Source organism: Eriocheir sinensis, chromosome 3, assembly GCF_024679095.1.
Source record: "Eriocheir sinensis breed Jianghai 21 chromosome 3, ASM2467909v1, whole genome shotgun sequence".
Lineage (NCBI taxonomy): Eukaryota > Metazoa > Arthropoda > Malacostraca > Decapoda > Varunidae > Eriocheir > Eriocheir sinensis.
The window spans coordinates 10,538,265-10,565,764 of NC_066511.1; the positions used below are offsets into that span (position 1 = coordinate 10,538,265).

Consider the following 27,500-nt stretch of genomic DNA (forward strand, 5'->3'; position numbering starts at 1 on the left):
TTTCCCACAAATTACTCTCAGCTCTAATCTGCGCCACTTCACCCACAGTTTTAATGACGAGGTTTGGACTTAGCAGGAAAACGCACCGCCTTGCGCCGTTAATGCGAAGCTCGCGTGAACATTATGCTTCCGGGGCGACGCTGTGGCTGGCGCCGGCATGGCCTCAACAAGTGTTTCGCAACTCTGCTACGCAACAGTTACTCAAATATTGACGAGTAACTCTGCCTTACCAAAGGGCAATTCTGTGTAATAAAGCGAGTATATTAAAATGCGAAGTTTCAGGATTTCTTCAGTTATCTCCTGCCTGGTGAATACAATACAGTTATACGTTTGCACGGTGTATTCGAAGTAATTGAGTGGGGTATGAAACGCATATTTGCTTTTGCGTAAGAATTCATCGTACGTGGGTTATGAACTGTGTAGAAAAATGTGATGAAGGATTGTCAAATATTAAGCATAAAACAAACTCGACGTCTATTTTCTTGATAGAATTGAATTATTGTGAATCAGACTAACGAATTATAAGTTGGTTTTCTGTATTGTTGAATTATAATTTACTCGTCATTGACTTTTTCCCCTTCCTCCAACCCTCATCTCGTTATAGCCTCGTCTTCTCCCTTGCATCTTTCATCCCATTGAGTCACACAAGCATCTGCAGGAAGACTTGTCGTAGATTAATAGTCCCAAACGGCGGGGCTCAAATTAATGTATGTCCTCAAATCCCTGCAGCCATATATGTGTTCACAGAGAGAGAGAGAGAGAGAGAGAGAGAGAGAGAGAGAGAGAGAGAGAGAGAGAGAGAGAGAGAGAGAGAGAGAGAGAGAGAGAGAGAGAGAGAGAGAGAGAGAGAGAGGGGCTCGTGAATAGGCTACCCACATTTTTTTTATAAATATTCTCTTTATCCTCTCACTAAACACTTCGTCCTTCAACATCATCCCGTCCTTCTCCCATTTCTCAACATTTCCATCATTCCCAATAACCTACTTCACTTTGTTGTTTTATTTTCCCTAACTCTCTTACCACATTCTCACTTACTCTCTCCCATCAACGACTACCCTTTTTTTCCCGACAATTAGCAACCACTGCGCGCTTGTGGTGTAATGGTTAACAAGCCTAACTACGAATCTGCAAGCCTGTGTTCAATTCCCGTCACTTTAGTTGGCCCACATTTCACCGAGCGGCCCACCTCTCCTTCGTGTTGGTCGGTAAGTGGGTATCTGGGGGGAACCTGGAGAATGTTAATTGGGGTAACCCGGATGTCTCACCTGCCTTGTGTCCCGGGGTAATGAGTTCTTACCTTGCACAAGCTTAAGGTTCAAAGAGACGGAGATGTGCACCGGCGCTGAGATGACAGTATGGAGCCCACTTTATCTTTTCTTTTACTAACAAGTTCTCTATTCCTTCACTCCCAAAGCAACCCATTACAATCCTCTTTTTTTTTTTTTTTTTTACAACAAAGGAGACACCTCAAGGGCACAAAAAAAGGAAACAATAATAAAAAAAAGCCCGCTACTCGCTGCTCCTAAAAAGAATCCAAAGAGGTGGCCGAAAAAGAGGTCAATTTCGGGAGGAGAGGTGTCTAGATACCCTCCTCTATGTAAATCCTACTTCCCCAAACACCCACTCACTCCTATCTATCTTTTTACTTTTTTTTCTTCCTTTCTCTCTCTCGTTTTTGCTGTTGTTATTTTCTTCCATCTTCCTCTTATCGCCACCCACTCTCTCCTCTCAGCCAACTCAGCCATCCCTCCTCCCCAGCCTCTTACCTTCTCATCCCCACCCACTCTCTCCCATCCACCACTGCAATTATCTTTCCCCAACCACCATCCACCAGCGCACACCACTCCCCCGCCATGTTACATCCCTCTACCCACACGCATCCACCAACCTTCCTACCCCTTTATCCTCCCCTCCTACACACACGCCCACGCATTCCAACAAACACACACACGCCCACACATACCAACACACTCCCCCACGCATGGCAACACTCTCTCACACCCATCCAACCTCAAACACACCTCCATCAGCAGCTGACGCGAGATGTAAACACCTCGGCTCGTAAACATGGCTGATTACGAATGCCGGTGATCATATACTTTGCCAGCCACGGTAGGGGCCGCTCGTAAAGCTCTCTCATCATACACATTACCGCCAAGAGTCATCGCCCGTCATAAACATTCCCGGAGTATGAAAACGTTGAATCCGCCATAAACATTGGAGACGAATTTTCACCCGCTGTTTATTTTTATAGCCTGTGCCGGGAGTTCGATAAACGGCAAAATGAACTGTTGTTGCTGCTGCTGGCGGCGGCAGTGGTGGTGGTAGTGGTGTACTAGGTGCTTGTGGAGTGTAGGTGCGAGGTAGTGGTGGTGTACTTGCTGCTTATGAAGTAAGGGCGCGTGGCTGTGGTTGTGGTGGTGGTGGAGGTGGTGGTTGGGCATTCGTCTACATGTAATCTGACAGGAATAAATCAAGCTCATAAGTCGCGGGTGTGAAGGCGTAGAGCTTCACCCATCGGTTATTCATCTTTGGCAGTGCCTGACCACCATACCCGAGAAGCGGGACTCAACCCCCGACCGACACCCGGTGCTCATTCACTGCTGGGTGGACCGTGGGCAGGTGCATGGAGACTGCCCATCCGTCTCCACTCCGACGTGGAATCGAACCCGTGCTTTCTCGTTTGTAAGCCCAACGTGTTAATCGCTGCACTACTGAGCATTGTGTGTGTGTGTGTGTGTGGGTGTGGGTGTGGGTGTGTGTGTAAGGATGTTTAAACATCACAACCACGAACAGGAAAGAGAGAGAGAGAGAGAGAGAGAGAGAGAGAGAGAGAGAGAGAGAGAGAGAGAGAGAGAGAGAGAGAGAGAGAGAGAGAGAGAGAGAGAGAGAGAGAGAGAGAGAGAGAGAGAGAGAGACGTACAAATTTAAGCATAAAAGATTCATAAGTTTTGTCTCAGTTTATCGCTCCTCTCTTATCAAAAGAAAAATATTGTGTCTGAGAATTCAAAGGAATGTGGAGAAGAAAAACAAGGAGCGGTGAGGGAGTCATGTGGGGGACGGTGAAGGGAAGGGCGGCGGTGACGGTAATGGTGGGACGGCGGTGGTTTTACGTTGATTTATATAGATATTCAAACCACACTGGCCCTATGGTCCACACTAGGTGGTGTCTGTCCTTAAACCTAAGTGAAATCACATTAAATTCAATGCCACCAAGACCTCGCATTTCGACTTTAGTGAATATTAAGTTGAAGGAAGTGGCGGTGGAGCTTGTTTTTGAATATATTAATCGTACTGCAGTGAATCATTGAAGGTGGGCTTTATGCTATCCTCGCGCTACAACGTTGATAAAGAAAAAAAATGGTAGTCTAAATTTATTTGTTTACACTTAAGTTTTGTGCCATTATTTCTCATTTGGAACGTGTCATCGATCAAAAACAATTTGGATTTGTCCACATTCGTAAAACCACTGAGTATTTTGAAACATTGGATCAGTTTTCCTGGGAGGCGACGATTCTCAAGAGAGAACGGGTTAAGTGTTGAGAGCCTTTCGTCGTAAGGTTTTATGCGCAAGAGAGAGATCATTTCTGTTGCCCGGTGTTGAACACCTTATTTAGCAATGTCCTTTGCGTGGTGGGGAGACCAAAATTGTACCGCATATTCTAAATGGGGTCTGACTAAAATATTGTACAGTGGAAGTATTACATCTTTATTCTTGAGTGAGAAGTTTTTTTAATGAAGCCCAGCATTCTGTACGCTTTGTTAGCTGCGTCAGTGTATTGCTGGTTTGACGCGATTTTGACCAGGTCCTTGGCACACTGAACGGTGGTGATGGTGCTGGCGGTGATGGTGGTGGTGGTGGTGATGTTAGTAATGAATGCTTTCGTGGTGGTGGTAAAAGTAGCAGCAGCAGCAACAATTTCAGTAGTAGTAGTAGTAGTAGTAGTAGAATAAAGGACTATACGAGCAAATCAGCAAAAGAAAAGGTACAAGAAAACAACGGTACAACAATATTAAAAACAAAGACTTTTTTTACGTAATCAGCTAAGATAAAAATAGAAGTAAATCATAAAAAACACACACACACACACACACACACACACACACACACACACACACACACACACACACACACACACACACACACACACACACACACACACACACAAGTAATCAAATAAGCATCACAAAATAAATACAAATAACAAAAAAAAAACTATAAAAAAAAAGTGTGAATAGTGACTATCCGTTTCCAGTCACGAGTTATAACATAAATTCCTTAGATGCACGGAACAGAAAGGCGAGAAGGGAGGACGGGGAGAGGAACACAGGGCTGGGAGAAGGGAAAGAAGGTTGTGGGAGGAAGAGGAAGGGGAGGAGCCACACGAAAGAAGCTGGTGGAGGGGAAATGTAAGGGAGGTGGGCACGAGGAAGAAAATGGGATGGCGGTGGGGGTTGACAGGGAAAGGGAAAATTAGCCAAAGAAAATGGAAGAGAAAGAATTAGCCAAAGAGATGAAAAGGGGCATTGAACAGAAGGGAAAGTGAGAGAAGACAAATATAGTAAGAAAAGGATTGAAAGGAGAATAGAGATAAGTAGATGGGCAGATTAAAGAAGAGATAAGTAAAGATAAGTAGATGGGCAGATAAGTAGAGACGGGCAGATAAGTAGAGATAAGTAGATAAATAGATAAGTAGACATAAGTAGATAAGTAGAGATGGGCAGATAAGTAGATAAATAGATAAGTAGACATAAGTAGATAAGTAGAGATGGGCAGATAAGTAGAGATAAGTAGATGGGAAGATTAAAGAAGAGATAAGTAGATGGGCAGATAAGTAGAGATGGAGAGATAAGTAGAGATAAGAAGATAAGTAGACATAAGTAGATAAGTAGAGATGGGCAGATAAGTAGAGATAAGTAGATAAGTAGTTAAGTAGATGAGTAGAGATAAGTAGAGATGGGCAAATAAGTAGAGATAAGTAGATGGGAAGATTAAAGAAAAGAGTCAGTGATTAAGTGCAACAAGGACAGTCACTGAGGGTAAGGGAGAAGGAGATATTGAAAAGGTTTGGTAGCGATGAGATGGGTAGAAAGAACAGATGCGAGGATGAATGGGCAGAGGAGTTTAAAGGGAGAGGTGGAAGGAGGGAGAAACATATGGGGTGCACACACTTGGAATAAAACAAGAGCACACCTACCTACAAATCCGCGTCCCTGGGTTCGAATCCTGGTCCGGGCAGTTGGCGTGCAGCTTTTCATCCTCCTTTTTGTGCTAGTCGATAAATGGGTACCTGGGGAAACCTGGGGAAGGTGAACAGTGGTAACCCGGACGTCACACTGGCCCTGTGTCCCGAGGTAATGAGATCTTTCCCGCTACAGGCTCAACGGTACACTTCTGCTGCCTTTTCTCTTCCCCCAAGTGAACCTTCTCCACTAACCCACCCATTTCCTCTTCGTCCTATACCCATGATGTGAAAGAAAAGGCTGTTGTGACGGAGATGGGTACCGAGGCCATGCGCAGCTTTAACGTATGCCTCCAAATTTACTGTACCCTCGTTGGAAGAAGCTGTGATAGGAGTTAGACAAAAGAGACTCGAGAGGAAAATTGAAAAAAAAAAGGTAAAAGAAAGGATGACCAAAGGGAAATAGTTCATAAATGGTTTGAAAAAAAAAGGAGAAAAGGTGTAAAGAGGATGAAGGGAAGAGGGGATAGGTTAGAAGGGGCTTAGGAGGCAAGGGAAAGGTGAGAGGTTAAAAGTGTACAGGTGAAGCTTCAGACGGAGGGGAAAGGGAAAAAAGGGGAAGGCGAAGGACGGAAAGGGAGTTGATTGCCTTCCATGATAACATTTATAGCATGCAAGTGTTTTCAAGTTGCGGATTGTGTGTGTGTGTGTGTGTGTGTGTGTGTGTGTGTGTGTTTGAGAGAGAGAGAGAGAGAGAGAGAGAGAAATTCCCCCAAAATTGATTTTTGTAACACGAGACATGGGAAGGGTTATGAACCAATTTTTTTCAGGGTGGATCAAAGAAAAATCTCCAGTCGTGACCTCCTGTGATAAAAAAAAGAACAAGAACTGACGGAGCAAAAGTGGAGACAAACGAGATTACAAAATATACCCGTAAGAGCGATAACACTCCTCTTCGCAGACACTGCATAGTCCTTTGGAGCGTCGAGGCGGCCCTTCAGTCTAAGTTTACACCTGCAACCCACACACCGCGCAGGGGAGGAAGGAAAAAAAATGAGAACAAGGAAAAGGAGGAGGAGGCGGCGCATTGATAGTAGCAGTAGAATAGAAGTAGCAGCAGGAACAGTAGTAGTGGCCTTCCTCGTTTAATATCGTCGGCAGATGTAGCTGGGTGGGGGGAAGCAATTTTGTAGCGAGGTGCAGCCCTTTTTCGAGGCGTGTTATTTGATTTCGAGTGCTTTCATATAGCGGCGAGCAGGCGGCTGTACGACTGGCCGAGGGGAGGCGCTGACGGCCGCGGCGAGGGGAAAGGTTTGGCTGGCGATGCGAGAGGGCGGGGGAGTGTTGCGGCGATATCAATGGGGTGAGGAGGACGTGTGGATGTGCTAAGTGGTGAAGGAGGTGACGGGGATGGCTGGAAGTAATGGAGAAGGGTTTGTATATTGTGCTGTGTTTTGGAAGGGGTGGTGTAGGTGGGTGTCGAAGGGCGGTAGGTGTGTACGTGCGTGGGTGTGGGTGTGGGTGTTGTAGTGGTGGTGGTGGTAGCGGTAGTGGTAGCTATAGAAAAAGAGGGAGGAGATGTTTTATAGTAATAGCTGTTGTTTTGGTACTTGTTCTTTACGATACTCCTGAGGGAAAAACGAAACCATCTTAACGTTCATTTTTTCGTAACCTCCGAGTAGTTGGTACACACAAAGGGCAAACAAAAAAGTATTAGAATTAGTAGCAGCAGCAGCAACAACAACAACAGCAGCAGCAGCAGCAGTAGTAGTAGTAATAGTAGTAGTAGTAGTAGTAGTAATAGTAAAAGTATAGGAAGAAGAGAGGCGGAAGAGGAAGAGGAAGATGAAGAAGAATAACAGAACAAGAAGAGCAAATACAAAAAAAACAAGAACAAAATGAAAATAAAAAGGAGACAAAAAAAAATATAAGAAGGAAGAGGAGGAGCAGCAGAAACAGCATGGAATAGGTGGATCTGCATCAAAGCTTCCTGTGGCCCGTCAGTTGAGTGGTGGTGATGGTGGGGGAGGAGGAGGAGGAGGAGGAGGAGCTGAGTGCTGGAGGAAGGAGAGCTAGAGAGAAGTGTGGTTACCGGGCATGGGAGGTGGAGGGGCGTGGGAGGAAGGGAAGGCTGCCTGTAGGAAACAATGAATATTGATGAGGAAAAGAAGTAAATGATAGAGACAGCGGATGTTCGCAAGAAAAAGGAAAATATTGTGCATGGTGGTTGGTATTGGATGTCGTGAGAGAGAGAGAGAGAGAGAGAGAGAGAGAGAGAGAGAGAGAGAGAGAGAGAGAGAGAGAGAGAGAGAGAGAGAGAGAGAGAGAGAGAGAGAGAGAGAGAGAGAGAGAGAGAGAGAGTGGAATTCATGATGGTGGTGGTGGTGAGGGAGAGGAAGTGCATGGAGGTGTATGGACGATGTGGTGATGGTGATGATGGTGGTGGTGAGATTGGAGTTATTAAGTGCCCAGATGTGGTAATTACGTGGGTGTGGCGGTGAGGGGTGTGGTAAATGATGCTATAGTTGTGATGATCGTTATGGTGGTGATGCGAAGGGTAGTTAGTGTGTCTGGAGGTGTAACTAAGTGATTTTAAGGCAATTGCTGGTCTAGTAGTGATGGTCGTTGTGATGATAGTGGTGGTGGCGGTGGTGGTGGTGAGGAAAAGAATGTGTGTGAAGCTATAAAAAAAAAAGTGTATTGGTGGAGATGAATGGAGGTAAAGGTGAGTCTGGTAATGATGGTGGTGATGTGCGTGATAATATACAGTGGTGGTGGTGGTGGTGATGAGGAAGGGAGTGTGTGTGAAGCGAAAAAAGAGAAGGTGTTAGTGGTAATGAGTGGAGATAGAGTCTGGTAGTGATGATGGTGGTGGTGATGAGGAAGGGAGTGTGTGTGAAGCGAAAAAAAGAAGTGTGTTAGTGGTGGGATAGAGTCTGGTAGTGATGATGGTGAAGGTGTGTGGCTGTGGTGGTGACGATGAGGAAGAGAGTGCGTGCGAAGCTAAAAAAAAAAAAAAAAGTGTGTTAGTGGTGATGAGTGGCGGGAGGTCAAGGAGAGCCTGATAGTGATGATGGTGAAGGTGTGTGGCTGTGGTGGTGACGATGAGGAAGAGAGAGTGCGTGCGAAGCTAAAATTTAAAAAAAAGTGTGTTAGTGGTGATGAGTGGAGGGAGGTCAAGGAGAGGCTGGTAGTGACGGTGGTGAAGGTGTGTGGTGGTGGTGGTGATGATGATGAGGAAGGGAGAGTGCGTGCGAAGCTAAAAAAAAAAAGTGTGTTAGTGGTGATGAGTGGAGGGAGGTCAAGGAGAGCCTGGTAGTGATGATGGTGAAGGTGTGTGGCTGTGGTGGTGACGATGAGGAAGAGAGTGCGTGCGAAGCTAAAAAAAAAAAAAAAGTGTGTTAGTGGTGATGAGTGGCGGGAGGTCAAGGAGAGTGGTAGTGATGATGGTGACGGTGTGTGGTGGTGGTGATGATGATGTGGAAAAGAGTGCGTGTGAAGCTAAAATAAAAAAAAAGAAGTGTGTTAGTGGTGATGACTGGAGGGAGGAAAAGGAGAGCCTGGTAGTGACGGTGGTGACGGTGTACTGAGCGTGGCGAAAAAGGGAGTGAGTCTGAAAGAGGAAGAGCATGGGGGGGGGGGGGGGGATAGGGCTGTACGAGGACACGCTGGCGGGAGTAACGTGGGTCCACCTCGCCACGGTGATCAAGGACTTGCATGCCTCGGGTACTCGTTTGGCTAGGCTCCTCCCATCACTAAACCCGCCTGGCGAAGCTCCATCCCGCTCTCCTGACAAGTCCAGCTCTATAGGTCATTGGAATCCGGCGTCCTCTGCACCACACACAAAAAAAATATGAATACCTGCAGATCAGTATATAAATGTGTGTAGGTGTGTGTGGGTGGGTGGGTGTGGGTGTGTGGGGAGGGAGGACGGCGTAATGTCTCGTAAAGAAAAGAAATAGACCAGATGTGTGTACTGTAGTCTTTTATTACGAACCAGTCAGTGAAAAGGTTCCCTAATGAGGAGTTGGGTGTGCTGAGGCGCCACGACACGTGTTCTCTCGCTGTGGATAAGCCTCAACGCAACAAAGGCTGAGACAAAGAAGAAACTATTAGCTCACGGTACCTCCAGTTAGCCACATCCCCACTAACGATCACCACTAACGATATCTAAACAGAGTACTTTAAAGAGACACTCGTGGACATTGAAGAAGTGTTTTCGCTGACCCCCCCCCTCCCCCCTCTCCCAGTAAGCCTGTATACATGAACCTTGGAAACGGGATAGGGGTTCTCCGTCCCCCACATCCGTCAGGCTATACACACACAGGCCTATTACGTTGCCTAGTGGAGATCCTTTGGCTCTCGAGGCACTTATGGACGCACTAATGGCCTGAGCGAATACCATCCAGGGGCTAGATGAGACGTGGAAAGCTCCTTCGCTGCCCAACACAAGGATACTCAAGAAGGTACATAAGATACACACGAGGATACACAAGGATTAAGGAAACTACACGAGGCCAGACCTCCTGTACAAGGCAGCTCCTGAAGATGCGTTGCTCACCAAATTTTGGCTTAACTACATACCTGCTCAGTCTGTTCTACTCATCTATCACCCTGATCGTGAACCAGTTCTTGCCCATTTCTTTCCTTAACTTGAATTTATCCAACTCATCCCCGTTACTGCGTGTTCTCACATCAATTTTTAATGTAAGCACTTCATTAAGAGCGTTCGAAAGAGTTAGTTGCTAAGGACCATTTATTGGGCGCTTCTGTTAAATGCGGGGGCTTCACGGTGCAGTGGTTAGCACACTCGGCTCACAACCGAGAGAGCCCGGGTTCGATTCCCGGGCGGAGTGGAAAAATTTGGGCGTCTTTTCCGATACCCTACATTAATCGGGGGTTGTGTCCCGTCTCCTGGGATCTGTTCCCTTCTCCTATAATTCCTTCCCCTCCTGTCTCTCTCCGGCACATGACCACAGATGTTGCGCCGACTAAACGAAACTTTCCAACTTTTCTGTTAGATGCGGCTGCTTATCTGGTGCTTTAGCTATGAAATCACGAATGCTGTGCTGTGTTACGATTAATTCAAAGCACGTGCAAATGTGTACTTATACGGGCCGTAGCGTACATAATCACTTTCACAACTCACCTTAACACTATTTTTTTATACAGTTCACCTCCTCGCATTGACTTTAAGGACAAAACTTTCAAAACTTGTCAGGAAAAAGGCTGACTCTGACTTAGAAGGAAATCTACTTTTAGAGGATGAAGAAAAACGTGCAAATATATATTTTTTTGTTACTTGTCTTGCAGCAATGAAAGTGGCTCCTGGCTTCCTTATGTGAAATGATGCAACAGATAGAAAACATCGCGACGGTCCCTTAACCCGTCAGACCAATGCAATATCTACCAAGTGGCAAATATCTTTCACGTAGCCCTTACGGGATAGTATTTTTTACTTGTAGTGACACAATACCCTTGAAAATGTATTGACGAATTCTCTCTCTCTCTCTCTCTCTCTCTCTTATACTGTCTTCTCTGCTGTATAAAGAATAATAATCTGCAATGGCTGCGTTACTGTCCAGGATATTCAGACCTCCATGTCTCTCTCTCTCTCTCTCTCTCTCTCTCTCTCTCTCTCTCTCTCTCTCTCTCTCTCTCTCTCTCTCTCTCTCTCTCTCTCTCTCTCTCTCTCTCTCATTCTTCCCCGCCTCACCTGATCACTCTCCCTTACACCTACAGGCAACACAGCCTTCCCCGCCTCACCTGATCATTCTCCCTTACACATACAGGTAACACTGCCTTCCCCGCCTCATCTGATCACTCTCCACACCTACAGGCACCTAACTGCCTTCCCCGCCTCACCTGATCACTCTCCCTTACACCTACAGGTAACACAGCCTTCCCCGCCTCACCTGATCATTCTCCCTTACACATACAGGTAACACTGCCTTCCCCGCCTCATCTGATCACTCTCCCTTACACCTACAGGTAACACAGCCTTCCCCGCCTCATCTGATCACTCTCCCTTACACCTACAGGTAACACAGCCTTCCCCGCCTCATCTGATCACTCTCCCTTACACCTACAGGTAACATAGCCTTCCCCGCCTCACCTGAACACTCTCCCTTACACCTACAGGTAACACAGCCTTCCCCGCTTCACCTGATCACTCTCCCTTACACTTACAGGTAACACAGCCTTCTCCACCGCACCTGGTCAACCTCCCTTACACTTACAGGTAATACAGTCGTCCCTACCTTACCTAATCACCCACTTGCAGGTAATATAGCCTTTTTCACCTCACCTGACCACCTTCCCTTACACTTACAGGTGACGTGGATGCACCTGAACCGTCAGATGTTGCTCACCATCGACCAGCGCACCATCACGCTCATCCCGCGGTTCAGCGTCACGCAGGACGACCCCACCACCTGGACGCTGCACATACGCGACGTCGAGCCCACGGACACCGGCTACTACGTGTGTCAGGTGAACATGATCCCCGTCATCAACCAGGTCGGCTTCGTGCAGGTGGTCGGTGAGTTCTTCCTTCTCTTCTGTAGTTTGAATTGGTCTCTCAGGTCTCTTTGTGAATAGAAGAATAGAATAGAATAGAATAGAAGAGTTTGGCTAGCTTCATCGCAGTCGCCATGCTGTCACTGAGAGTCGCGCGAAAGTCAAACTGATGTTGATGAGTTTGTTTGCTTGTGCTCTTGGTACTTCTTCGAGATCCTGACTGCCAGTTCGACAGTCCAACACACTGTCATTGTAAGCGCCCAAACCAAACCATATCCACTACAGTGATCCACTATTTCTACTCATTACATGATACTAATAAAGAGATTTCCTGTACAGTTTCCTAAAATTCCCTCCACCTTTTTATATCAACGCCAAACACTGGAGCTACAAGGAATTTTCGTCGTATTTTGTGTTTGGTTGGAGAGCTTACAAACTTGCTGTATTGGACTGTAAAACTGGCCAGAGCACCAAAAACAGTAGGTGTATCAGCATCAACTTGAATTTCGCGCGGCTCTTTTGGTAACAACATGGCGGCTGTGGTGAAGTTGGCCAAACTCTCCTTTTATATGGTTCTGGGTGTGAAGTTTCTTTGTATACATGGTTACTGGTACTATTTGTTTGTTTGTTTGTTTGTTTGGGGTGTTTTGTGTGTTTTCGTGTCAGTCTTTTTTTTCTTTTTTATTCTTCTTGACTTAATTTGTTCCTCACGTGCCGTGAGTGTTGCTGTGACGTTACGGTTATTTAGTTTGCTTTAAAGCAGTCTTGCGTCTCTGTAATGGTCTCTAATTGTTTTTTGTGTGTTTTTTCATTGTTTCATTTCATTATTTTTTTTAGATTAGCCAGTTCCTCAGGTGTTGTTTATGTTATGATGTATTTATATGGTTATTTAGTTTGGTGTATGGTTGGCATGTGTATATGTCTTCGCTGTTTTTAAAAAAAGCTTTATTGGGAGATTTAATAAATTTATATTTTTTTCTTCTGATTCACAACTACATCGATTTTTGTAAGCATATCGTGCACGGTGCAGGTACTAATTATACTCGTCACCCTTACAGCACGTTATGTAGGGCGCACCAGATGAGGGATTTTGAATTCTGAGTAAATAGTTGAGATGCCTGCTGAGCGTGGTTGCCCTTTATCGTTGATTCGTAGGAATACATGAACTAATAATGAAATGCAGCTTATTTAAAATGGTGTGAAAAATACATCAGCACATTTATTTAGTGTCTGTAGCAAGGACTGTTGCGCGTGGTACAGGAGTAATGCTGGGATCACACATCCGCGATTTCGCTCTGCGACGATTGGCGATTTTGAAAATTTTCGAAATCGGCATATACGCTCGACATCGTAGCGACGTCCCTGCGATTAGTCGCAATAGTCGCGCGGTAAAGTTCGCACGACTTGCGGGTGCCGGCCCGTCGCGCGAACATTTTGAAATGTTCAAAAAGTTCGCAGAAAGTCTGCGATATTGGCCAAATCGCACGATTATTCGCACGGTTAAGCGAGAGACCATCGCAGTATGCGCTCGCATACCCTCGTCAAACGCAAGGGGTCGCGGTGTATGCGAGCGACTTTGTACATCGTGCGTATGGCAGCGACGCTGCTTCGGGAAGCGAGATGGCAGCGAGAGAGCGGGAGGGTGTGAAAAACCGTTGGCGTCTTGGCGAGCGACCGCTCGCTCGCACTCAACACTGTCCTGCCACACGCCGCTACCCTGCCCGCCTGCAAAATAATAGCCTAATATTCATGAATTTATAATAATAGCATATTATTCCTAACTGCTAAATAATAGCTTAGTGTTCATGAATGGAAAATAATAGAATAGTATTCCTAAATGCAAAATAATACCCTAGTGTTCATAAATTCAAAATAATAGAATAATATTCCTAACTGCTAGATAATAGCCTAGTATTCATGAATACAAAGTAATAGAATAGCATTCCTAAATGCAAAATACAGTCGCCTGGTTTAACAAAATGCAAAAGTATAAGCTAGTGTACACAGTAAAATTATTAGCTAGAGTACACAGTAAAATTATAATGTATTTCTCTTGATTACTTAATTAGCTTGTTAGCAAGTTATTACAGATTGTAAAACTCTTTCCACTTACAATTTATCACAGAAGTTGTAGATACGGTATAACATGCAGAAAACCTTACACCATACGAATAAAATCCAATATTCCTCAAAACAACTTACTTCGTTCCCAGGAGATCACGACCCCCAGGTTAAGAACTGCTGAATTAGAAGCAAGAAACAGTAAAGCAATATCAGCGACAGCAAGGGAGGATAGCACAGGCTACTACTTGCTTGAAGCACTGGTTGGTCGTTACTAAACGACTATCAAATTTTAGTCGACACAAGCAACTGGCGTTGCCAAATGGGGATTATTTTACCATATTGAAAACCTATAAGGTTGATCAGCCGAAATAATAACCTTAGCGTTAGAGCGTCGGGATATGCAGGGTGCCAAGATTAATTTCTGGTTAGCTAGTTAGTGTATGTGTGTGTGTGTGTGTGTGTGTGTGTGTATATCTATAGATATATATATATATATATATATATATATATAAATATATATATAGATTTGTAGGTATATATATATATATATATATATATATATATATATATATATATATATATATATATATATATATATATATATATATATATATATATATATATATATATATATATATAAATATATATATATATATATATATATACGTATATAATGTGTGGTGTGTGGGGAATGGATGGAAGAGAGCGCGAATAGTGTTGCCCGCCTATGGGTCGTACAGCGACGCACGCTCGACGTTTTCTCGACCATACGTGCGACGTCGAGCGTCGTCGAGCGGCTAGACGAGGGGCGGTCGCACATAGTCGCCAGGCCCTGCGTCCATCGCGAACCGTCGTAACGGGTTTTATTTTCAAAATTGGGCTCCTCTGCGTACAGTCGCGCGCATCCACGCACGATTCACCTCGACGTCCCCTCGCCTGTCGCCCTCGTGTGCGTATAGGCGAGCGACCCTCCCTCGCCATGTTGCTGTGAGTTGAAACAGGCAAACGCGCAGAGACAATGGCGATGCTCCCACGATTTCGTGCATTTTCAAAATCGCCAACCGTCGCAAAGCGAAATCGCAGATGTGTGATCCCAGCATAAGACATGAAGAGTATAGAGGTATGTATGTACATATCATGAACTAATAATGAAAGGCAGCTTTTTTCAGTAAAGTATGAAAAATACACTGCCGCATTTATTATTCAGTATCTGTAGCAGTAATTGTTGCGCGTGGTACAGGAGTAAGGGATGAAGTGTATGTTGGTATGTAGGTAGAGTATGTGTGTATGTATGTTGAAATGTATGTTTATAGGCTGTACGTATCAATACACACTTCATCAAGCTATAAAACAACTTGCCATTTTGTTGTGCTACATTAACCGTCCGCTGCGATTGGCACGGATTTGGCTTTCACTGGTAGCCTGGTAACATGTATTCCCAGGTCTTTCTCTGCCTCTGTGGTGGATACTGGAGTGTTTCCCATGTGGTATTGGTGTGCTGGATATCCCCTCCCAAGGTGCAGGATTTTACATTTTTCTTCACTGAATAGTATCCGCCACTTTTAGTTCCGTTTCTGTTGCTTGGTGATGTCTTCTTGTAGGAAATCCGCAGTCAAGGGGTTAACAAGCTTAGAGAAATGGTGCAACAACATCAGGTTATCGCGATAGATACACGAATGTCACGAAGCGCCTCACCCGGCGTTGACAGGCGGTGTGAAGACGTGAAAAGCCGAAGACAGTCATGCTCGTTCCGACTTACCAGCAAAGCGAAGTAAATACAAGTTCAGCACTACGAATCGTTTGAAGCACTTTACAAGGTCTAGGGGTCTTAAACGATATTGATTTGATGAGGGGTACCACGTTAGTTGCAGTATTTTTCTCGCATATAAAGTTTGTTCTTATTTAGTACTCGTGTATCGTATAGTTATTTAGAATAGAATAGATGTAGATTATTTGTTTGTAAGTATTTATAGTCGACAGAAGAAAGGGTTTAAAGAGCAGAGATGAGAATGTTGAGGCGGGCGACTGCCTTACCTTTTAATAACATATAAGAAACGGGAAAGTGAGAAAGAGAGCAGGAGTAGAAAGTATTAGGAGGTAGTAACGAGGTCCAGGCTGAGAGGTTTTTGTCATGTGATTAGACGAGATGGTAAAAAAAAAAAAAAAACTGAGAGCACCTGTTGAAAGACGGTCGCAGGGGAGACGCAGAGCACGCTAGGAGATGAACTTCGGGTGAGGTGGCAAAAAATAAAAGCAGTGGAAAATGTGATGGACAGGAATAATTGGAGACGACGAGAGAAGTATGTTTCTTGCCATGTTCTCGTTACTTATTTATTGAGGCAGACTCGTACCTTGTTTAGTTAATCATACGAACACATACTCCTCTCGTTTCATTTCTTGCTGTTTTTTTTGTTTTTTATATACTTCACATAGTGACATACGTTCATAGTTCTAGTTAGTCGTGAGTATTTGGGTCGTAATTTAAAACATTTCGTCCCCCAGGAACACAAATTTGACAAGGCTTTCGTAGGAGTTGTGGGCATTTCCAGGAGTAGTTTTATGACCCTGGTGGTAGTTTGACCCTTCTTCTGTACAATGAACCTAAAGAAACACTCCTTAGAACCCGAGTGACCCCCTCTTTGACCTTTAGAAATAGCTGATGTAAGAACCGAAAGTGTCTAATAATACCGACTTTTGTGTCCATGGCGTGTCTTAAAGATTAATTATCATGTTTCTCCCACTTGTTCAGTTTGATTTATGTATACAATGATAGATATTTCCTTTTTTTCATATAATACTTCATGCCTTAAGAAGCGTACGAACCTATAATTTGGTCGTGAGTGTTTGTTTGTGGCTCGTCTTGCCGATTCATTTCCCTGTTTCTCCCATTTTTTCGCTTCGACTTATATATACAATGATAGATATTTCCATCGAATATATTTTTGGTTTATTTATGCACCGATTTACCTTGACATTTCGTAGTATTCAGGTTGCATTTAGTTCTTCCACCTCTCCTCATTTTTACCTTCCCTGCCACTGATAATCGCCATGAAGAACCTCTAATTTGTCCTTTTAACTGCTTTCTTCTTTGTCCTAGATCTTTTCACTTCTTTAAAACTTTCTACTGCCTTTAGTGCATTAAGTATCCGTTCGAAGTCTCTTGAATCTCTTGGTGCCATATTCTTTGACTTCTCTGCGACCAAGCACATATATTTGACACGGATTTCGTAATGGTTTCTCTGCGACCAAGCACATATATTTGACACGGATTTCGTAATGGTTTTGAGCATTTCCATGGGTAGTTTTATGACCGTCGTGGTATTCTGACCCCTCCTCTGTACCATAAACCTATAAATACACCCATGAGGACCCGATTAATCTCTTTTCGGACTTTGGAAATGGCCTTGGGAAATAGTTGACGTGAGAGGCGGAAGGGTCTCAGAATACCAACTTTAGTCTCTTCTTTTTTCCTTTGCAAAGTGTCATCATTTTGCCGCTGCTTCCCCTTCCTCTGTGCATCCAGCAGCCTCCCAACGTGTGTTCCTCCCTCCCGCAGTGCCGCCGCAGTTCGTGGATGAGGAGAGCAGTCAGTCCCACGTGTCGGTGCAGGAGAGCCACGACGTGAGGCTGGTGTGCCGCGCCAAGGGCATCCCCAAGCCGCTCATCCGATGGACCCGCGAGAACGGCCTGCTCTTCACCTCCAGCAGGGGCGGCCAAGGTGTGTGTGTGTGTGTGTGTGTGTGTGTGTGTGTGTGTGTGTTGTTGTTGTTTTCCTGTTGCCTGTGTGTTTGTGCAGCAAAAAGTCCTTTGGAATTAGATTTTTTAGTCCAATTTATTTTGTCTTTTGTCACCACATATACAAAAGTTTATTGAATCTGAAACTCGCCTTTTTATGTGTATTAAAAATTATATCACACGCAAACGCCTTCACATTCATGCTCATAAAGGCTTCAAAGACTTTCAGCACGAAGTTATAAGTTATAAATGCAGAGTGGCTGACGGAAAATATATGTTCGCGCTAAGTATAAATTATACAGATTAGCATTACAAACATAAACTCTAACAAATCCATGCAAGTCATCTGTGTATATGTCAGTAATACCTGCTATGTATACATGCGTGATAATCTAATTTACTTTCATCCCCAAACTTTTGAATTATTAATGATCTGTACAGTTTTTTGCCACCAGGACGAATTAGTAACATCACTCAACTGATGAATGTTTGAATGATTTGGAAACTCGTGTTTAATGTTGTACCATGAACGATGCATCTATTTGTAAGCCCGACAACCTCCCTCCTCCCCCTCCTAACCCCCCCCCCCCTCACACACTCACACACACTACACGCACCTGTACACCCACAATTATTATTACACCTGCCTTATCCGAAGCCATTTGTTTCCACCGGGATATACATCGACGTACACCAAAGCTAACACACACACACACACACACACACACACACACACACACACACACACACACACACACACCGTTTCTCCCTCCCTTCCTCCTATCCCCCGTTCCTCCGTTCCTTCCTCCTCGTATTCGCGGCCGGAGTAATGGCTTTACAATGTCAAGTAATGGATATTATAATTATTTTTAGGAGAGGAATGTGCGGCCGTTTGACGTAATGTCTGGAATAACAGTAGATAATTAATTATAGGCCGCGGATGCTGTATAACTTGTTTCCAACTTGATTACAATTTTCAACCAGGTGACAAGCGTAGCTGCGTTTAATTAATTCTAATAGCTCGTGAAATCCCGTTGTTATCTTCCTCTCCCCCCGTCTCCCTTCCCTGCCTCCAGCCTCCCTCATCCCTCCCCACACCCCTCCTTCCTTTACCCTCCTCCCTTCCTCCTCCCCTCCGACATGACTAACAAGGTTGCTTTACCCTTCCCCCCCTTGACCACAAACCCTCTGGGCAGAGAGAGAGAGAGAGAGAGAGAGAGAGAGAGAGAGAGAGAGAGAGAGAGAGAGAGAGAGAGAGAGAGAGAGAGAGAGAGAGAGAGAATAAACACAGCAAGATAAAATATTAGATTATGTAAGTCACTTAGGATGTAGACGAGGGAAGGTGGAGGAGGCGAGGAATATATGAAAGGCAATGTGAGAGGGAATGAGAAAGAGGAGTGGCTGATAAACACTAGAAGCATAATAGATAAGGGAATATTATTATTAGGAGGAGGAGTATGTCAAGAAGAGGAAAGAGGAACTCTGAGAAAGACATATCTGCGCAGAACAATTAAACAAGTATTTATACATATTGAGTGTATATTTGCTTAAGAAAAATATTCAACAAGACAAAGACAGATTGAAAAGTATTGACAAATTTATCTAGAAACCAGCGACACGTAAATATCTCAGACCGACATACATTTGGCTGACGTGAATCTCACCAACGGACATTTGACCGAACATACGTTAACCCAACAGTAATTTTGCCCGACGGACTATTGCGAACGGACAGTTAACAGAACGGACATTTGGGAGAATGCTTTTCATTTTGTTTGATAATTGTTTGTAATGTAGTTATTCTTTGCCATGAAATTGCCTTATAAAGCAAAGTAAAAGTATAACATCATAGCTTGATGGGAAAACAAACCGCACATTTACTGAAGAGTATTATATTATATTAATTATGATAATTTTACATTATGATAAAAGAAATTAATAAAAACACAATACAAGGGGTATTTTTAATGTAGTTATTATACTAATGTAGTTATTATTTGCAATGAAATTGCCTTATAAAGCAAAGTAATAGTATAACATCATCACTTGATAGGAAAACACCGTACATTTACTGAAGAGTATATTATATATACGAGGGGGTATTTCTGATGTTTATTAATAATTAAAGATTGTAGGTGATTGTTCTTAAGAAGTCAATTTTGTGATATTCGTCATATTTCAGTGAGAGACACAAGTCCTCTGTTTAACTTTTGGTAATATCTTCGGTTGTCGTTGTCATCTCCCAACCCGACTGTTCTTTTCTGAGTTTTGAAACTGGACTGTAAGTGTTGAGGTGAGTAATTGTCATTCCCTTTTTTAGCCGCTGTGCCAACCATCAGGGGAGTTTGTTGTTCGTGTATTGTGTATTGCTCGTGTTGTTGTTCATGTTGTGTGATGACGAGTCTTTTTCCTTTTTTTTGAAGCTACATGGATTGGTGTTTTGCGACATAGAAGGTGACAAAGACAGGCATTTTGATTCAGTTTGTTGAATATGTTGGAAAGGAAGTCGCAATGCATTCTATTTCATTAACACCAAACTCCTTTAAAGACTGGCACAGAAGGCTGGAACCGAAAATGACGGTCATCCACACAGCCGTCCGCCGTCTAGTTTCAAAACTGAAAATTTATAAACCTAGATGTCCATTCAGTCAAACGGCCATTTGCTAATTGTCCGTTGTGCGAAATGTCTGTCGGTAATCTGTTCCGCAGAATTCTATAAGATTAAACGAAACCCGTAAAACTTCAAATTTGTGTAAAATTTAGATAGTTCGTTTTGCATTTTTTTTTATTCCGGTACGAGGATCATTTAAAATCAAACAGCGCCATACTTGTCAATGCGTTCACTTGGGCTCGTGCTCAGGAAGTTCACGAAAGCGACAAGAATCACTAACCAATCAACATCAGGCACCGCTACTTAGCACTACCTATGTATCTGAACTGCTGATAGTAGTTATACTGACGATAAAACAATAGCAGATAAAACTGATAAGATTATACCAATAATGCATCTATCATGGCCATTTTCTTATTTTCCTTCCTATCACAGTATATTACTTTTACTTCTTTTGTTACGTTTACTCTCGCTCTACCCTTCGACATTCAAAGTCTTAAAAATTCAACAAAAACACAAAAGCAACATGACTATATACGCAACTCACAATTACTCTTCACTCCCTCTTCCCTGTACATTTTCTTTTACTGTCAAAGCGTACCTTTTAGCTGTACTTTTTTTTAATGTCAGAAAATGGATCAAATCATTCCTCCTTTTGCCGTCCAACATAGTAATTTGAAAGCAACACGAACCATATATGGCAGTTTTCCTCATTAATTCTTTGGGACACACACACACACACACACACACACACACACACACACACACACACACACACACACACACACACACACACACACAGAGAGAGAGAGAGAGAGAGAGAGAGAGAGAGAGAGAGAGAGAGAGAGAGAGAGAGAGAGAGAGAGAGAGACGTACTGCAGTGGTTAGCACTCTATTTACAATCGAATGATTCTGGGTTCGATACCCGCACGGAATGGAGGCAGTCTCCTTCCGTGCCCCCTGTCCACCCTTCAGTGAATGAGTGTGGGTTGTGAATTGGGGGTTGTGTTCCGCCTCCCAGGCACGCGTGGGTGTGATGTGAGGCCCCAAAGGTACCCAAAGATCCAAGCACATTCGGGAAGTGTACTGACTGGCGATCCTGAGTCCAACACTTGATCACACCATGGTGAATGACACATAGTTCAATTGTATGTGTGTTTGTGTGGGTGTGGGTGTGGGTGTGGGTGTTGGTGGGTGGGTGGGTGACTCTGTCTGTCTGTCTATCTTTCTGTCTGTTTGTCTGTCTGCCTATACGTCAGTCCATGTATATCTAATTACGATGTTGCCGGGATCACAAACAAGCCTTGTCCTCTACCCACTCCCCTACACTCCCCTCCCCTCTTCCCCTTTCTCATAACATTCCCGGCCTCCTCCTCCCTCCACACTCCTGCCTTGTCCGTCTCGTTCCCCCATTACGTCACGACCCGGAGCCCATCCACCTCGTCCTTCTAATCCATTCCCTGTTCTCGCTCTCACTCTTTAATCCTTCCCTTTAATTACCCGTACTTCTCTATTGCTTATTGATTCCTTTAGCCTTCACACTGATCACCTGTTCCTTGTTCCCAGCCAATTAAACGCTTCTTCCTTGTCCTCTCCTATTTATCTATCATCCTCACATTCTCTCTTAGCTCCTTCCCTTCATCTTCATTTAGACATTGTTACATATTATACCTCCCCCCCCCCCTCATCTGGCATCATAAAACCCAATCACATTCGTAATTTCTTATATATTTCACTTCATCACTTTTCGCCGCTTTAGTAACATAACTCTCTCTCTCTCTCTCTCTCTCGAGTCGCTGTCACCCTTTCATCACCTCTTCCCTTCTCTTCACACAATGGCGTCCAACTCATCTGCTTCACCTCTTCGTTGGATGGCGTTGTCGAAGGAATGAAAGAAAGCAATCATCATAATCATTTGCGTCAGTCACTTCCCAAGCATTACTTAATACGACTGTGTCATCAGCGAATCTAAGGTTGGTAAAGTCAAGGCCTCTAGAATATAGACAAGATCATATCAATATAAGGCCTCGGCTGAAGTATTCACCGCCACCCTTCTATAAGCTCGAGGCCTTCCTGTAGTCAATATCTGGGAGATTAGTCTCATCTGGGTTCGCATTAGCTAGCAATAGGATCCTGCCATTGTGAAGTTGGGGCCTGACATATACCAGAGGCCTACAGCAGACCCGATTGTGGGGTGTTAGTCCACTTAACCAGGGCCTGGAAACACCTACCGTTCTCCCGTAGAGGGACCTTCTGCTAGCTATCCCATCCTCCTTCCAAAAATGATCTTTGAGTATGTATTATACACTGGGTTACAAAAAAAAATGTAAGTTGTCTAAGTTTTTTCAACTGATTTAGGACAAATTTGCACCGCTGAATCCGAAAATGACACCCGTTTCTCTCGATCAGGTCAGGTTTTTGTGCTAAGTCGATTTTTTTTTAAATCCGATCATATAATTAAATCGATTACATTTTTGTGACATTTTCGGTTGATTTTTGTTAATATTTCTCATCCGAAATGAGTTTTTAAGATAAAAAAAAATCGTTTTGCTAACACAATTCATTGATTAGATGTTACAAAAATTGATAAGTGTACATTGAACAGTAGACATTGATAAAGGTAAGTACATGTAAATTGGATATTAGGTCATCATTGTTCAAAATTCAGGCCATTAACTTCCGTTTCTTCGAACTCCAAGAATGCTCAGCGGTAGGGATGTCTCTCTTCAGAGTCCAACAGTAATCAGCCATCATGACTGTATCCCAGCGTCCCTGATACCTGGTCTCCATCTCTTTCATGTCCTGATGGAATCTCTTCCCCTGCTCGTCGCTCATTGATCCCAGATTCTCAGGAAATCGATCAATATGTGAGAATAAATAATGCATTTTGATGCTCATGTTGCATCCGAGGTTTCTGAAAGCAGTCAGCATATTGTTGCCAATAAAGTTCTTCACGACAAGAACAAAAGCCTTCCACGCTTCCAGTTCCACTTCGTACACTTGAGTTTTCAAACTCTGGATCTCTGATGAGCTGACGGAGTTGAGGACCGTCAAAGATGCCAGCTTTCAACTTCTCCATGGTCAATCCTGGAAAAGCGTGGCACAAGTAAGTGAAGCAGCCACCATCCTTGTCCAGAGCTTTGGTGAACTGTTTGATCAAGCCGAGCTTGATGTGCAGCGGTGGGAAGAGTATCGTGTCTCTATCCACCAGAGGGTTGTTTATGACGTTCCTTGCTCTGCAAGGCACCAATTCCTCCCGTACAGGCCGCCAATCCTTCTTCGTGTAATGCTGAGCTTTGTCCCTACTATCCCACATGCACAGAAAGCACGGGTACTTGGTGAACCCGGACTGTTGTTCCAACAAAATACAAAAAATACCAGTTAGTCAAAAATTGGCGCATGTAAACTCTTCAGAATTCGTTTATTTAAAGAAATAAGAAAGAATTTTGCCTCATATAAATAGAAAATACCCGTACGTGTAAAAAAAAAAACTTAAAAAACATCATGTGGCGATAAATAAAAAGTTGACCTGATTGAGCAAAACCATTAGCACATCAAAAAATCAGACGATAAATTTGTTATTGGACAGTGACTGGTTGAAAACAACCTAAAAGTTTTAAGATTTGTGAATAATTTCTAAAGGAAAATCATGTATCGTTTTTTCAATAGACTATGTAACATAAAATAATATAGTAAAAGCTCTTTTTAAAAGAACCGGCCCTATCATGTATCTCGGTAAAACTTCAAAAGGCGGCCTTAAGCCTACTTATTAATTAATCAGCTCACGGCGCCAATTAGTCCAGCCGCGCGAGCGAGGAGATGGATTGATCTCGGTCACGGCGGTGATGCTGAAGGAAAACAAAACAGCCCATAATTTATACAGCCGGTCGGTTCAGCAGCACGAGGAGGTCATCGTATATGGGCCGTGATGTTCATCAGAGAGAAAACAAAAAGATACACGAACTCATTTTTCCTCTTGTGCAGCCACAACTGTGAGACAAATACCAAAAATAATCGTAAAGGATACACCATCGTATAATATTAAAGATCGTTAAACACATCTTCACATGCTTGTAATATTAAAATAGTGCGCGTGATTCATACATATATCTTGTGCACAATTTTGGTAGAAACAAATTTAAACACAAAGGCATGTGAGACAAGACAGGCAGACAGACGGACAGACCCAAACTTAACACGTTAACCGCACAGCACAATTCAAGTGTTTATAATATCACTAACACCAACAGCTGTCGGTAGTGTGGAACAATAGTTAAATTCACAACCCGAGATAAAATGTAGCAATCGTGTTCTCAATCTGTTTCTTCGTTATTTGTCGATAACAATTCTTCCTTCCCCAGTACCTTGACAGTTTTTTAGATCATCGTAAATAGATAGGAGTCTAACACACACACACACACACACACACACACACACACACACACACACACACACACACACACACACACACACACACACACACACACACACACACACACACACACACACACACACACACAACTCTAGTAACGTTTCACACTTTTTTTTTTTGTAAGCTACAGACAGGCAGTATGTATTTCTTCACCTCTAATGATTTTAAACCTGTATATAATATCAGTTAATATGCTTAATCTTCCTCTTTAGACTTGTTATATTCGAAAAGCATTTATGATATCAACAAATTAAGCTTATTTACTCTATAATACCACTAACATAACCTCTACTCATGTGCGATACTTGTATACGGGAACTTCGGAAGCTCTTCTTTTATATTACAACGCGGTCCACACGCATGCCTTAAAACTAATGAACATAATTTGCATACAATATGAGAGGATTAGGGCCGCCACGCCGCCATAGTTCACGGCAACGGTCCAACTTTTCAGCAGCCGCCGCATTGCCTGACCGCACGTGGATTGAGGCCCCGCGGCCAGACACCTGCCGACCACAGGTGTGACTGTACGGTCGGCTTTGTGCACACACACACACACACACACACACACACACACACACACACACACACACACACACACACACACACACACACACACACACACACCCTATACCCTTTCATATTGTATATTTTCCTTTTTTTTTATTATATTTCAAATTGTATTTTTAACGTGTATATTTTTAGCTTTACAGCTGCAATTACTTAATAAACCATTTATTATTATTATTATTACACACACACACACACACACACACACACACACACACACACACACACACACACACACACAAAACCCATCTCCGAAAATCGATACATATTAACAAATAAACATAAACGATATGATGAAAAATTATATAATGTTCATTGCCTTCATTTCACAAGTGTGCGAGCATTGTGATTAATTATTGTGAATGACACTGTTGTGCGCGAATTTAGCCTCTATCTTCCCGCTCCCTCCCCCCCTCCCCCCCCCCCCCTCATTCCTGGCGCACGATGATGACAAAGTGGGCGCGCGGCCCCCCTCCTCCAAACCCAGCCGCCCCAACCCCGACCTTCCCCAACCCGCCGCCACTCTTCCGCCGCAATACCATTATGCATGTTTACTGTGACTCGTATTACCTTTTTGTGCCTTGTCCCTTACCGAATAACGCACTTAAAGATTCTTCTTCACGAACAGTGGAAATGAAAGAAATTGATTAATTTTTGGTGCCGACATTACATTTATGAATACATCTCTCTCTATCTCTTTATATGTCTATCAATCCATATACATATTTTCACACACACACACACACACACACACACACACACACACACACACACACACACACACACACACACACGTGTAATGTATTTCATTCACCCTTTGACTGCACTTTCATCTAAGCAAGTTTTTGTTCTTTCTCGACGTTTATAAAAATGAAAAGACCTTGGTAAAATCGTATTCATGTTATATTTCAGCTTTTGTGATACCTGAAAAGAGAGTAAACGTATGTTCTTACAAATATAAAACAGAAAATCTCTCTCTCTCTCTCTCTCTCTCTCTCTCTCTCTCTCTCTCTCTCTCTCTCTCTCTCTCTCTCTCTCTCTCTCTCTCACACACACACACACACACACACACACACACACACACACACACACACACACCTGACCCACCACCACCATCACCATCTCTCTCACACTCGTCCCTCCGTCCCCCTCTTAGGCATGCAGCAGGTGGAGTCTGAGGAGCTGGTGCTGAAGAGCGTCACGCGGGAGGACATGGGCGCCTACCTCTGCATCGCCTCCAACAAGGTCCCGCCCTCCATCAGCAAGAGAATCGTGCTGGACGTTCATTGTGAGTTACCTTTTGTTTGCACTGTCGAGTCGCTGTGTCGCTGGTGTAGAGTCAATCGGTTGTATTATAAGACATTTCGTCACCCAAGAACACCTATTTGACAAGGCTTTCGAAGGAGCTGTGGGCATTTCCAGGAGTAGTTTTATGACCCTGGTGGTAGTTTGACCCTTCCTCTGTACCATGAACCTAAAGAAACACTCAATAGGTCCCGACTGACCCCCTCTTTGACCTTTAGAAATAGCTGATGTGAAAAGCAAAAGTGTCTTGTAATACCGACCAATGTGTCCGTGTGTGTGTTTTCAAGTAACGTCAAAGCAAGATGTCGTTTTTATTGGTTGGTTCTTCGCGGCATTTTCCTGGTACTAGTCATGGAGTTTGACAGTGTCTGTTTGGATATATGTACAATTATTGATTGGGATGATTGATTTGTCCTTCAAGTTATTGGTGTGTGCTTTTCTAGCAAAAAAAAAAGTAGAGTAGCATTTCACAGGTAATCACAATGTCAGTTCCTATCAACGTGTACGGGGGGGGGGCAGTAATTCGTGAGTTTTCCTTGATGTGTTGACTTTGACATCATAATCGGCCAAGGTACTAGAAGAGATATATATAAACTACTTTACAGACATTGGAAACCTCTTTATATTGAACCTCAAGTATTTGAAAACATCTAGAGTAAGTATTTTGCGTTGCGAGTCCTCCTCCCTAGATTAGCGTGAAGCCAGTCCGTGCGTAGGTCTAAAAGGGTTCGACGGTTTATCGCTGGCCCCGTTGGCTCGTCCGGGTCCTAATGAACTACCCCAGTGAGGCTTAACAGTCGTAAAACTTCCAATACATCACCTTTACTACAGATTGCCAATTATTTAGTTTCTGTAAAAGTAGATTCTGAGATAACCTTTGTTTTAGGCAACAACAGCCTGTACATCTGCCTCTTGTGAATGCAAGTTGAAGGAGAAAACAAAGGCTATTCATTCCATTGAAGCCAAAATGTCAAATGACATGGAAGATATCGCTATACATATACATCTATCTATCAATCTATCTAGCTATCTGTCTATCTATCTATCTATCCATATATATATATATATATATATATATATA

General features: G+C 43.5%; 1 protein-coding gene across 1 annotated transcript in view; it reads left to right on the top strand.

Annotated features, from left to right (window-relative positions):
- Positions 1-27,500, top strand: part of LOC127004930 (lachesin-like) — a 94,734-nt gene that overhangs the window by 40,486 nt on the left and 26,748 nt on the right. Inside the window, exons 2-4 of the mRNA XM_050873181.1 lie at positions 11,517-11,724; positions 17,323-17,484; positions 26,271-26,402. Of these exons, the coding sequence (XP_050729138.1) occupies positions 11,517-11,724; positions 17,323-17,484; positions 26,271-26,402 (502 nt within the window). The remainder of the gene's footprint in view (positions 1-11,516; positions 11,725-17,322; positions 17,485-26,270; positions 26,403-27,500) is intronic.